Source organism: Stegostoma tigrinum, chromosome 21 (genome assembly GCF_030684315.1).
Source record: "Stegostoma tigrinum isolate sSteTig4 chromosome 21, sSteTig4.hap1, whole genome shotgun sequence".
Taxonomy (NCBI): Eukaryota; Metazoa; Chordata; class Chondrichthyes; order Orectolobiformes; family Stegostomatidae; genus Stegostoma; species Stegostoma tigrinum.
The window spans coordinates 46,099,140-46,112,754 of record NC_081374.1 but is presented as its reverse complement, the minus strand read 5'-3'; the positions used below and the strand labels follow the sequence as shown (position 1 = coordinate 46,112,754).

General features: G+C 48.1%; 1 protein-coding gene across 9 annotated transcripts in view; it reads right to left on the bottom strand.

Moving 5' to 3' along the window:
* The window catches only part of LOC125462699 (restin homolog), a 120,474-nt gene that overhangs the window by 29,187 nt on the left and 77,672 nt on the right, over positions 1-13,615 (bottom strand). For 7 of the 9 annotated variants that reach the window (XR_009447020.1, XM_059653493.1, XM_059653497.1 and 4 more), the window contains 8 exons: positions 10,305-10,460; positions 8,848-9,003; positions 6,812-6,967; positions 5,475-5,667; positions 4,635-4,819; positions 3,869-4,024; positions 2,905-3,097; positions 899-1,071 (listed from right to left, as the gene is read on the bottom strand). Coding sequence is in view for 8 of the 9 variants with exons in the window: in XM_059653493.1 (XP_059509476.1) it covers positions 899-1,071; positions 2,905-3,097; positions 3,869-4,024; positions 4,635-4,819; positions 5,475-5,667; positions 6,812-6,967; positions 8,848-9,003; positions 10,305-10,460 (1,368 nt within the window). In the remaining variant the exon portion in view is untranslated. The remainder of the gene's footprint in view (positions 1-898; positions 1,072-2,904; positions 3,098-3,868; positions 4,025-4,634; positions 4,820-5,474; positions 5,668-6,811; positions 6,968-8,847; positions 9,004-10,304; positions 10,461-13,615) is intronic. The other 2 variants (XM_059653500.1, XM_059653498.1) reach the window with 2 other exon arrangements.

Here is a 13,615-nt window from a genome sequence, read left to right as displayed (position 1 = left end):
TGGCATCACAGAACAAAGATTTGACTGAGTGCAGGTGTTTTAAGGAGAGTGGCAGGAATTAGAGCTGCCTCAGAAGCAAAGGGACAGGTGTAAAGTTGGGGAACTTGTAAACAAGAAGCTCCAGGTCCAAGTCTCACTCCGAGACTGAAAGAGAAAGTGCTGCAGAAACTCAGCAGGCCTGAAACAGAGGTAACATTTTGAGTGCAGTGCGACTATTTTATTCATTCATGGGAACGTGGATGTCGATGGCTGGGCCACTATTTATAGCTCTTCCCTAGGTGCCCTTGAGAAGGTGGTGGTGAGCTGCCTTCTTGAAGCGCAGCATTCCTCGTGTCGTAGGTTGACCCACAATTTCAGGATTTTGACCCAGTGACAGTAAAGGAATAGCGACGTATTTCCAAATCAGCAGAGTGAGTGCTCCGCGGGGGTGGTATTCCCATGTATCTTATGCCTTTGCTCTTCTGGATGGAAATGGTCGTCGGTTTGGAAGGTGCTGTCTAAATAGCTTTGGTGAATTTCTGCAGTGCATCTTGTAGATGGTTCACACAGTGCAGAATTCACAATTCCTGTATACTGCCAGAACTGCTAAGTTTCTCTAGCAATTTCAATTTTCGTCTCCAATTTCTGGCATCTGCAGTATTTTGCTTTTATTCCAGGACTTGTTGGTTTGTGGATGTTCAATTTTTCAAACCTCTATGGTTCTGTTAAAAAGCAAGGCATCTCTGTGGAGTTACAAAAAACAAACACTACTGATGCATAAGGATAGATGTGCTCATAGAACATTGCCTGTAACAAGAGGATTAGTGCATGTGAAGTACAGGGTGCATAGCAGGAATGGGACAAATGCAGAGTGTGGGGTATTCACACTGTATATGGGAGCGTGTATTGGCTCTCTTACCCTTCTGTCTCCTCTCGGCGAGCTGCTTCCTCCAGCCGATCCCGAGCTTCCTGTAGGTCCTGTCGGATCTGCTCCAGTTTTGCCTCCAGCTCCTGATTGGTCGCTTTGAGTTTTTGGTTCTCAGCGATGGCCTCGTCCTGTTTACTGCGCAGGGAGACAAGCTCCTCCTGTAACTGGGAGCAGGAACACACACAGGCACCGCATTCAATCAGTATTTATCAAGTAACCATTCACAAAAATTATCCTGGAAATTGTTAGAACTCTCTGCCTCTGCATTGCCCACTCTCAAGAAGATTATGATGGTAATGCCACTGGACCACACACTGAGAGAATTATTTAGAAACAGGGATTCAATCCCACCATAGCAGCTCGTGGAACTTAAATTCAGTAAATAAAAACAAGTCTCAGTGACACCAAATGATCATCAATTGTTGCAAATATCCACCAAGTTCACTAATTCCCCTTAGGGAGGGAAATCATCCATCCTTACGTGGTCTGACCTCCAGATCCACTGCACTGTGCTCAAACTTTACCCGCCTTCCAAAATAGCTGAGCAATCCACTTTTGTTCAAAGCCCATTACGGATGGGTGACAGTGACAACCACACCCAATGAAAGAATAAAGAAATACTTCCTTGTCCTAGTTCTCCATCTAAGAATTAGTGAGGAGTTGCAGGATTTCAATGATGTGCAGTTTCCTGTGACCCCTCCGCAGAGACTCACAACCAGCGTCCTCGTTCATAATGTCACAAAAATTATATTCCTGATAATACTTACTCTCCAAATTCTCTGCTGCTCTCTCTAAATCATTATTCCACCTCTCTTACTTGCTCCCAGCTTCACCCCACTCTCCCCCTTTCTGTACCCATGTTCTTCTACCACTGTTCACACCCTGTCCTCCATTCCCATAGTGCTGTCAGGCTCAGTTACAGCCACAGAGTCATAGAGCTGTACAGTACAGAAGCAGAACATTTGGTCCATGCTGACCAGATATGCTAAATTAATCCAGTCTCATTCGCCAGCATTTGCCCCCATCCCTCTAAACCCTTCTTATTCATGTGCCCATCCAGATGCCTTTTAAATGTTGTAATTGTACCAGCCTCCACCACGTCCTCTGGCAGCTCATTCCATACACGCACCACCCTCTGCATTGAAAAATTGCCCCTTAGGTGCCTTTAAATCTTGCCCCCTCACCTTAAACCTGAGTGCACTAGTTTTGGATTCTCCTACCCTGCAAACAATATCTTGTCTATTGACCCTATCCATGCCCATCATGGTTTTATAAACCTCTAAAAGGTCACCCATACCTCCGATGCTCCAGGGAAAATAGCCCCAACCTATTCAGCCTCTCTCTAGAGCTCAAACCCTCCAAGCCTGCCAAGTTTCTTGGAAATATTTTCTGCACCCTTTAAACTTTAGCAACATCTTTCCGAAGCAAGGAGACCAGCATTGCACACAGTATTCCAAAAGTGGCCTAACTAATGTCTTGGACAGCCACAAACTCGTCCATGCCGACCCATTGTCCCAGTTGGCCTGTGTTTGGCCCATATCCCTCTAAAGCCTTCCTATTTAGGTACCTGCCCCACTGTTCACTACGCACATCCCCCCATCCCACAGTGCTCAGACACTGAATTATTCAGCAAGCTATATCCCCACCTAATTTCCAATGCACATCCCTCCCCAGAATCTAAGTGGAACTTTGTTTAATTTAAGGTCCTCGCCAAGTGTCAGTCATTCTGTTATTGACACTTCCCCGAATTGTCTTGGTTTAACTTTCCCTGAAGCTGGAGCTGACACAAAATGAGGCCTTCAGGAGGTGAGAGACTGTCTCTGATTCACAGGGGTTTCAGGCCTGGCCTGGGCCCTTTGTCCCTCAGCTCGATGAGGAGACCTGAGTGCCTCTGTTGGGGACTGCACTCGGGGGTGGGAACCAGTTCCTGCTGGACTGAGGTCCTCCCTCCGACTACAGCTCTCACGGTGGGACACCTGCTCCCTGGGCCCAGCTACCTCTTTCATTCTCTCTCCTGCTCCGTCACTTCCTAAAGATGCTGCTGGCTCCTCAGTGACTCCATCTCCGTCATTGCCCGTCGCCACGGTCACACCCTGACCTTCGACCCTCAGGTGAGCGAGTGCAGGGTCCTCTCCCAGGGGGGTCGGTTTTTGGGTCGCACGGCGTCGGATGGAGCGAGTTCGCTGAAGCCTGTCGAGGAAATTCAGAGAAAGAGGGAATGGGGGAGCGAAAGAGAGAGCGAGAGAGGGAGAAATGTTATTTTGTGCTGAACAGGAATACGACCGATGCTCCAAACACATCCACTCACCTCCCCTCAACCAGAGGAAGAATGGAACACGATGTATAGTCAGTATAAAAATAAACTAGATAAAGGCCTGACTTAGTTGATTGGGTGAAGCAGCTCCAGGAGTCAATCAGCCCATCACTGTTGCCATGAAGCTCTGCTGGGAGCACAATTCAGGAATTCCAGGATTCACACACATGGGTGTATGGGGCAGGGGTGCAGTGATTGGAGCATGTGCGGCTGGGTAAGGAGCTGGGATCATGTGTGATGCATCAAATGGAGGATCCAGGGAGGGGAATTCACAGAGTCCTCTCAGGGTAGAAGCAGGCAATTTGGCCCATCGAGTCTACACCGCCCCTTCTGAGTCCATCCCACTCTGACCCATCCCCTACTGTATGACTGCATTTCCCACCCTAGTCACGATGAGCAATTTCCGATGGCCAATCCACCTAGCCTGCACATCTTTGAATTGTGGAAGAAGCCGGCGCACCCAGCGGAAACCCATACAGACACGGGGAGAATGTGCAAACTGCACACAGACAGTCGCCTGAGGGTGGAATCGAACCTGGGTCTCTGGTGCTGTGAGGCAGCAGTGTTAACCACTGAGCCACCGTACCGCCCTTATGAGTGAACGAACGAGAGGATCAAGCTCTCAGTGGGACAAGCTACTCCGTTACCCTTCTCTCTCCTCTCGCTGAGCTGCTTCCTCCTGTTGATCTACCAGCTGATCCCGGGCTTCCTGAAGATCCTGTTGGATCTGCTGTAGCCTCGTCTCCAGCTCCTGATTGGTCACTTTCAGCTTCTCCATCTCAGCGATGGCCTCTTTCTGTTCCCTGCACAGACAGAAAACCAAAGGATCAGACAGACAGGGAGAGAGGGCCACTGACAGGGGGAAGGGTCACTGCAGACATTCATTCTCAGCTTCACTCACTCACTGGCCCCTGAAGCCCAATTCCCAGCCCAGCTCCCATTTCTGATATTCATCAGGAATTTCTTGAGATTGGGAACCACAGGTGCTGACTGAATCATTGTGAGATTAAGCTTTGATAGTTCCCCCTGCCCCTGTGTTTGCTGTGCGTTTGGGAGGTGGGCACATTGACCCGGTTTGCACTGGTTGGTTGGGTTGTGTACACAGTGTATCGTTTGTGTCTCAGACCTGTACAGAGAATACACTTATTTCTTTGTGTGGAACAAGTTTTATTTTTACTGCTTTGAACATCTGCTCCATGTTCCAAATCTGACTCTGGGTCCATCAACCAATTGTTTAATTTTCCTGGACCCCTTATCAACCACAGCATGCATTGGAAGGAACGAGACTTCTGCAATCAACCACAGAACAACTGAATGAGACATTCACAGTGGGTGTGCACACATGCAGTAAATGGAATGCGTGCACACTGAGGGGCATGTACTCAGTCTCGGGGTGTGTACTGGCTCGCTTACCCTTCTCTCTCCTCTCGGTGAGCTGCTTCCCCCTGTTGGCCCACCAGCCGATCCCGAGCTTCCTGAAGGTCCTGTTGGATCTGCTCCACCTTTGCCTCCAGCTCCTGATTGGTCACTTTGAGTTTTTGGTTCTCAGCGATGGCCTCGTCCTGCTTACTGCGCAGAGAGACAAGCTCCTCCTGTAACTGGGAGCAGGAACACACACAGGCACCACATTCAATCACCAATAGGAAGGTAAAACGCACGACATGTGCTCTGTAAACCATCTATCGACATCTTTCACACAGCCTCACTCTGTATCTCTCCCATCACTCGTGTTCTGTCAGTCTCTCACATTGTTCGTACACTTCGTCTGAGCCTTTATCTCTCAGACGTTGTCTCCGACTCTCCTTGAGTCTTCTTCAATCTCAATTAAACACCCCGTTTTCCCCAAAAGACTCTAATCCTATAGTGCTGGGAGACGGAATTTTTCAGTTAGTTATATCCCCACCTACATTCCAGAACACATTCCACCCAGAATCCAAGGGGAAACTTGTGTAATTTAAGGTCCTCGCCAAGTGTCAGTCATTCTGTTAATGACACTTCCCCGAATTGTCTTGGTTTAACTTTCCCTGAAGCTGGAGCTGACACAAAGTGAGGTCTTCAGGAGGTGAGAGACTGTCTCTGATTCACAGGGGTTTCAGGCCTGGCCTGGGCCCTTTGTCCCTCAGCTCAATGAGGAGACCTGAGTGTCTCTGTTGGGGACTGCACTCGGGGGGGGGATCCAGTTCCTGCTGGACAGAGGCCCTCCGTCTGGCTACAGCTCTCACGGTGGGACACCTGCTCCCTGGGCCCAGCTACCTCTTTCATTCTCTCTCCTGCTCCGTCACTTCCTAAAGGTGCTGCTGGCTCCTCAGTGACTCCATCTCCGTTATCGCCCGTCGCCATGGTCACACCCTGACCTTCGACCCTCAGGTGAGCGAGTGCAGGGTCCTCTCCCAGGGGGGTCGGTTTTTGGTTCGCATGGCGTCGGATGGAGCGAGTTCGCTGAAGCCTGTCGAGGAAATTCAGAGAAAGAGGGAATGGGAGAGAGAGAGCATCATTAATTTGTGTTCAACAGGAGTTCTTACATTGTAATTAATGAGACTGCATCTTGAGTATTGTGTATAGTTTTGATCCTTTTACTTGAAGAGCGATGTAGTTGTGTTGGAGTCAGTTCAGAGGAGGTTCACTACATTAATTCCAGACACGAGCAGTTTGTCATATGGAGAGAGATCGTGCAGATTCGGCTGATACTGTCAGGGATTTAGAAGAATGACAGGAGATCCAACTGCGGTACATTAGATGCTGAGAGGGGATTGACAAAGTAGACATAGAGAGAGATAGTAGGGACTGCAGATGCTGGAAAATCCAAGATATCAAGGTGTGGAGCTGGATGAACACTTTCCTGCTCTTCTGATGCTGCTTGGCCTGCTGTGTTCATCCAGCTCCAGACCTTGTTATCTTAGACAAGGAGAGGAAGTCTCCTCATGTGGAACAACCTCGAATGAGAGATGATAGATTCAGGGTAAGGAGTAGCAGAATTAAAGAGAAATTACTTCTCTCAAAGGGCCGTGAATCTGTGAATTCACTAACTCGGTGTATAATCGATGCGGGGACACCGAGTAAATGTAAGGAGTAGATAGCTGGGTTTTTAATTTGTGGAGATTAATGGGGAGCAGCCAGGAAAGTGGAGTTGGAGCTGAATGAGAGCGGCCATGTTTGTATTAAGTAGCAGAACAAGCTAGAGAGGCTGAATGGCCACCTCCTGCTCATGATCCTATGTCCTTCCAACCACTATCTGCCAGCCCATCCTTTCTTCTCATTGGTGGAAAGGAGTCAAAATAAAACCAGGATAAAATTTAATCTGATTTCCCCTCCAATAGCTTGATTGGCTGAGGCGGCTGCAAGGGTCAAACAGCCCAGCACTGTTGCGATGTAACAGCGCTGGGGACAAAATTCAGGAATTCCAGTATCTAATCAGAAGCTGGTAGGGGATCCTGCCCCATGGAGGAATGGGGGACTGTGATTGGAGCATGTTGGGATGGATAAGGAGCTGGGAAAGTGTGTGAGATTTTGGATTGAGGGATCCAGGGATGGATGATGAGAGACAGGATCAAACACTCAGTGGGACACACCACCTCCTGGGAAACTCTCACCCTTCGCGCTCCTCTCGGGGAGCCGCTACTTCCTGTTGATCCGCCAGCCGATCTCGAGCTTCCTGAAGATCCTGTTGGACCTGCTCCAGCCTCGTCTCCAACTCCTGATTGGTCACTTTCAGCTTCTCCATCTCAGCGATGGCCTCTTTCTGTTCCCTGCACAGAAAGAAAACTAAAGGATCAGACAGACAGGGAGAGAGGGTCACTGACAGGGGGAAGGGTCACCGCAGACATTCATTCTCAGATTCACTCACTCCCTGGCACCTGAATTCCAAATCCCAGCCCAGCTCCCATTCCTGCTGCTCATCAGGAATTTCCTGAGATTGGGAACCACAGGTGCTCAATGTCCCACAGTGAGGCTGCATCTGAATAGTGCTTGGGAGATCATGCCTCACAAATTTGTTAGAATTCCTTGAAACAGTGACCAGGAATGTTGGTGAGGGCAGGTCGGTACACATAGTCCATTTGGATTTGAGTAAGTAGATCGTATGGAATCAATATCGTGCTGGTAAAGTGGACACACAGTTGTCTTCATTGAGGAAGCAGAGTGTAATAGTGGAAGGATGCATGTAGGACTAGAGGCCTGTGACTAGCGGTGTGCCTCAGGGGTCAATGTTGGCCCATTGCTGATTTTTGTCTTTATAAATGCTTTGGATGAGAAAGTATCACGCAGGATTAGTAAGTTTGTGGATGATATTAAAGTAGGCGGTTTTGTGGACAGTGAGGAAGGATATCAGAAATTGCAGCAGAATCCTGGAGAAGTGGGCCACAAAATGACAAATGGTATTTAATATAGATAAGTGTGAGGTGTTGCATTCTGGAAATTCAAATCAAGGAAGGAGCTTCATGGTGAATGGTGAGGCTTTAAGGAGTGCAGTGGAACAGAGGGACATTGGAGTTCTGGTGCATGGCTGTCTGAAAGTGGAGTCCCAGGTAGACAGGGCAGTAAATAAGGATTTCGGCACACTGGCCTTCATCAGTCAGGGCACCGAGTATAGACGTTGAGAAATTATATTGCATTAGTACAGAACATTGGCGAGGCCAAAATTGGAGTACTGTGTTCAGTTTTGCTCACCTTGCTGTAGAAAGGGTGTTATTAAACTGAAAAGAGGGCAGCAGAAATTAACAAGGATGTTGCCAGGACTCAAGCGACTGAATTATAGGGAGAGATTGGACCAACGAGGACTTTGTCTTTCGAGTGTAGGTGACTGAGGCGTGGGATCTTACAGAAGTGTATAAGGACATGACAGGCTTGGATAGGGTGGATGCACTCAGATATATTCCCAGGGTTTGGGGAATTGCGGACTAGAGGGCATCAGTTTAAGGGAAGAGGGGAAAGAATAGATAGGAACCTGAGGGGTAACATTTTTACACAGAGGGTGGTACGCATCTGTAATGAGCTGTCAGTGGAAGTGGTGGAGGTGGGTACATTAACAACATTTAAAAGGCATTTGGACAAACACCTGGAGACTAAAGGTTTAGAAGGATATGAGCCAAGTTCAGGGAAATGGGGTTAGTTTGGGGGGCACGGGCCAGTTTGGGCCAAAGGGCTTGTCTCCTGCTCCTGTGTACGTAGCGCACAGAGCGTTTACACTTCTTCACGGTGTTCACAGTGAGTACAGTGTGTATACAGTGTATCGCGTGTGGACACATTTTCCATACAGTACATGGTGTGTCTATGAATTAAGTGGCACATGTACAGAACGAAGGGCATGTGTACACTTTGTAAATCTTATGTCTCAATCTGTGCAGAGATCACATTGATTTCTGCGTGTGCAATAGTTTTCATTTCAAATTGTTCAAAGTGTCTGCTCTACATTCCAATTCTAACTTCCAGTTCCTTTGACTTTACTTGACCCTGAGTCAAATTCCCAGACTTAACCAATCAACCAGAGGGAGCAGTAAAAATAAACAGACTTCTACAATCAATCACAGAACAATTGAACGGTACAGAAACATGACCATACATATACAGTCAATAAATGGAGTCTGTATTCAGTGGGTGTGATGAGGGTTCAGTAAAAGGGCTCTCTTACCTTTCTCTCTCCTCTCGGTGAGCTGCTCCCTCCTGTTGATCCACCAGCCGATCCCGAGCCTCCTGAAGATCCTGTTGGACCTGTTCCAGCCTCGTCTCCAGCTCCTGATTGGTCACTTTCAGCTTCTCCATCTCAGCGATGGCCTCTTTCTGTTCCCTGCACAGAGAGAAAACCAAAGGATCAGACAGACGGGGAGAGAGGGTCACTGACAGTGGGAAGGGTTACTACTGTGATTCATTTTCAGGTTCACTCACTCAATAGCACCTCAATCCCAAATCCCAGCCCAGCTCCCATTCTCACAGTTCATCAGGAATTCCCTGAGATTAGGAACCACAGGTGCTGACTGAATCATTGTGAGATTAAGCTTGGATAGTTCCCCCTGCCCCTGTGTTTGCTGTGCGTTTGGGATGTGGGCACATTGACCCGGTATGTACCGATTGGTTGGGTTGTGTACACAGTATACACATGGCACAATAACATCAGATCTGACACCAAGCTCGTGGCTTACAGAGCTGTGATAATTCCTGCCCTCCTGTATGGGTCTGAGATGTGGACCGTCCACAGCAAACACCTCAAGGTGCTGGAGAAGTGACACCGACACTGCCTGCACAAGATCCTGTGATTCCACTGGGAAGACAGACACACCAACACCAGCGTCTGTGACCCGGCCAACATCTGCAGCATCCAGGCACTGTCCACCCGTGTTCTGTTACGGCGGGTTGGGTACATCGTCCGCACAACCAAGTCAACCCGCCTCAAGTAGGCGCTCTACTCCCTGCTTCGACACAGCAGGCAATCCCTAGGTGGCCATTGGAACAGCTTCATTGATTCCCTTAGGGCCTCACTGGCAAAGTGCGGCATTCCCACAGACATCTGGGAAGCACCAGCTCTTGCCCGTCCAAAGAGGAGGATCACTATTCCCGGGAATGTGTCGAGCCCCTCAAGGCTTGACGTCGGGAAGAGGTGGAAGCCAGGCGCAAGGAGCGTATGGAGGGCACTGTCACATCAGCACCACACCCCACCCCGTCCTATGACCACCTGCACCCCAACCCTCTCAACTGTAACAGATCCTGTGATAGCCTCATCAGTCTGTACATCCACTTGCACAATCCCCCTGAGAGTAGAAGAGAGTCATCCTCATCTGCGAGGGACCATCAATGGTGATGAGCTGTGTGGCAGACCTATTCAGAGATTGCACTGATTTCTTCGCGTGGAACGGGATTTATTTTTACTGCTTCAAACGTCTGCTCCATGTTCCAAACCTGCCTCTGGGTCTATCAACCAGTTGGTTAATTTTTCTGGATCCCATATCTAGGCTTGACCAATCAACCACAGGGAGACTTTATAAGCAGCCACACAATTACTGAACTGTACACACACAGTGGGTGTGTACATATGCAGTAAATGGAATGTGAGGAGCATGTGCTCAATAGAGGGGTATGTACAGGCTCTCTTACCCTTCTCTCTCCTCTCGGTGAGCTGCTTCCTCCTGTTGATCCACCAGCCGATCCCGGGCTTCCTGAAGATCCTGTTGGACCTGTTCCAGCCTCGTCTCCAGCTCCTGATTGGTCACTTTCAGCTTCTCCATCTCAGCGATGGCCTCTTTCAGTTCCCTGCACATAGAGAAAACCAACGGATCAGACAGACGGGGAGAGAGGGTCACTGAAAGGGGGAAGGGTCACCGCAGACATTCATTCTCAGATTCACTCACTCCCTGGCACCTGAATCCCAAATCCCAGCCCAAATCCTATTCCTGATGTTCATCAGGAATTTCCTGAGATTGGGAACCACAGGGACTCACTGTCCCACAGTGAGGCTGCAACTGAATAGTGCTTGGGAGATCATGCCTCACAAATTTGTTGGAATTCCTTGAAACAGTGACCAGGAAGGTTGATGAGGGCAGGTCGGTACACGTGATATATAATGATTTGAGTAAGTAGGTCGTATGGAATCAAAATAGAACTGGTAAAGTGGACACAGAGTTGTCTTCATTGAGGAAGCAGAGTGTAATAGTGGAAGGATGCGGATCGGATTGGAGGCCTGTGACTAGCGGTGTGCCTCAGGGGTCAATGCTGGGCCCATTGCTGATTTTTGTCTTTATCAATGCTTTGGATGAGAATGTATCAGGCATGATTAGTAAGTTTGTGGATGATACTAAAACAGGCGGTTTCGTGGACAGTGAGGAAGGTGATCAAAAATTGCAGCAGGATCTTGATCATCTGGAGAAGTGGGCCAAGAAATGGCAAAAGAACTTTAATAAAGATAAGTGTGAGGTGTTGCATTCTGGAAATTCAAATCAAGGTAGGAGTTTCATGGTGAATGGTCGGGCCTTGAGGTGTGCAGTGGTACAGAGGAACAAAGAACAAAGAACAAAGAACAAAGAAACCTACAGCACAGGAACAGGCCCTTCGGCCCTCCAAGCCTGCGCCGATCAAGATCCTCTGTCTAACCTGTCATCTATTTTCTAACGGTCTGTGTCCATTTGCTCCCTGCCCATCCATGTACCTGTCCAAATATATCTTAAAAGATGCTAACATGTCTGCGTCTACCACCTCCGCTGGCAACGTGTTCCAGGCACCCACCACCCTCTGTGTAAAGAACTTTCCACGCATATCTCCCTTAAACTTTCCTCCTCTCACTTTGAACTCATGACCCCTAGTAATTGAGTCCCCCACTCTGGGAAAAAGCTTTTTGCTATCCAACCTGTCTATACCCCTCATGATTTTGTAGACCTCAGTCAGGTCCCCCCTCAGTCTCCGTCTTTCTAATGAAAATAATCCTAATCTACTCAACATCTCTTCATAGCTCGCACCCTCCATACCAGGCAACATCCTGGTGAACCTCCTCTGTACCCTCTCCAAAGCATCCATATCTTTTTGGTAATGTGGCGACCAGAACTGTACACAGTACTCCAAATATGGCTGAACCATAGTCCTATACAACTGCAACATGACCTGCCAACTCTTGTACTCAATACCCCGCCCAATGAAGGAAAGCATGCCATATGTCTTCTTGACCACCCTATTGACCTGCGTTGTCACCTTCAGGGAACAATGGACCTGAACATCCAGATCTCTCTGTTCATCAATTTTCCCTAGGACTTTTCCATTTACTGTATAGTTCGCCCTTGAATTGGATCTTCCAAAATGCATCACCTCGCATTTGCCCGGATTGAACTCCATCTGCCATTTATCTGCCCAACTCTCCAGTCTATCTATATTCTGCTGTAATCTCTGACTGTCCCCTTCACTATCTGCTACTCTACCAATCTTAGTGTCATCAGCAAACTTGCTGATCAGACCACCTACACCTTCCTCCAGATCATTTACATATATCACAAACAACAGTGGTCCCAGCACAGATCCCTGTGGAACACCACTGGTCACAGATCTCCAATTTAAGAAACTCCCTTTTACTACTACCCTCTGTCTCCTGTTGCCCATAAAGTTTTTTATCCGTCTAGCTAGCACACCCCGGACCCCATGTGACTTCACTTTCTCCATCAGCCTGCCATGGGGAACCTTATCAAACGCCTTGAAGTCCATGTATATGACGTCTACAGCCTTTCCCTCATCAATCAACTTTGCCACGTCCTCAAAGAATTCTATTAAGTTGGTAAGACATGACCTTCCCTGCACAAAACCATGTTGCCTATCACGGATAAGCCTATTTTCTTCCAAATGGGAATAGATCCTATCTCTCAGTATCTTCTCCAGTAGCTTCCCTACCACTGACGTCAGGTTCACCGGTCGATAATTACCTGGATTATCCTTGCTGCCCTTTTTAAACAAGGGGACAACATTAGCAAGTCTCCAGTCCTCTGGGATCTCACCCGTGTCTAAGGACGCTGCAAAGATATCTGTTAAGGCCCTCGCTATTTCCTCTCTCGCTTCCCCCAGCACCCTGGGATAGATCCCATCCAGACCTGGGGACTTGTCCACCTTAATGTCTTTCAGGATACCCAACACTTCTTCCTTCCTTATGTCAACTTGACCTAGAGTAAGCAAACATCCATCCCTAACCTCAACACCTGTTATGTCCCTCTCCTTGGTGAATACCGATGCAAAGTACTCGTTAAGAATGTCACCCATTTTCTCTGACTCAGCGTATAACTTTCTTTCTTTGTCCTTAAGTGGGCCAATCCTTTCTCTAGTTACCCTCTTGCCCTTTATATCTGAATAAAAGGCTTTGGGATTTTCCTTAACCATGTTTGCCAGCAATATCTCATGTCCTCTCTTAGCCCTCTTAATCCCTCGTTTCAAATTTGCTCTACATTCCCGATATTCTTGCAAAGCTTCGTCTGTCTTCAGTCGCCTAGACCTCATGTATGCTTCCTTTTCCCTCTTGGCGAGTCTCACAATTTCACCTGTCATCCATGGCTCCCTAATCTTGCCTTTTCTCTTCCTCATTTTCACAGGAACATGTCTCTCCTGCACTCTAATCAACCTCTCCTTAAAAGCCTCCCACATATCAAATGTGGATTTACCTTCAAACAGTTTCTCCCAATCCACATTCCCCAGATCCTGCTGAATCTTGGTATAGTCAGCCTTGCCCCAGTTTAGTACTCTTCCTTTAGGACCACTCCTATCCTTGTCCATGAGTATTGTAAAACTTACGGAATTGTGGTCGCTATTTCCAAAATAGTCCCCTACTGTAATATCAACCACCTGGCCGGGTTCATTCCCCAACACCAGGTCCAGTGTGGCCCCTTCCAGAATTGGACTACATACATACTGCTCTAGAAAACCCTCCTTCTGCTCCGTCTTGA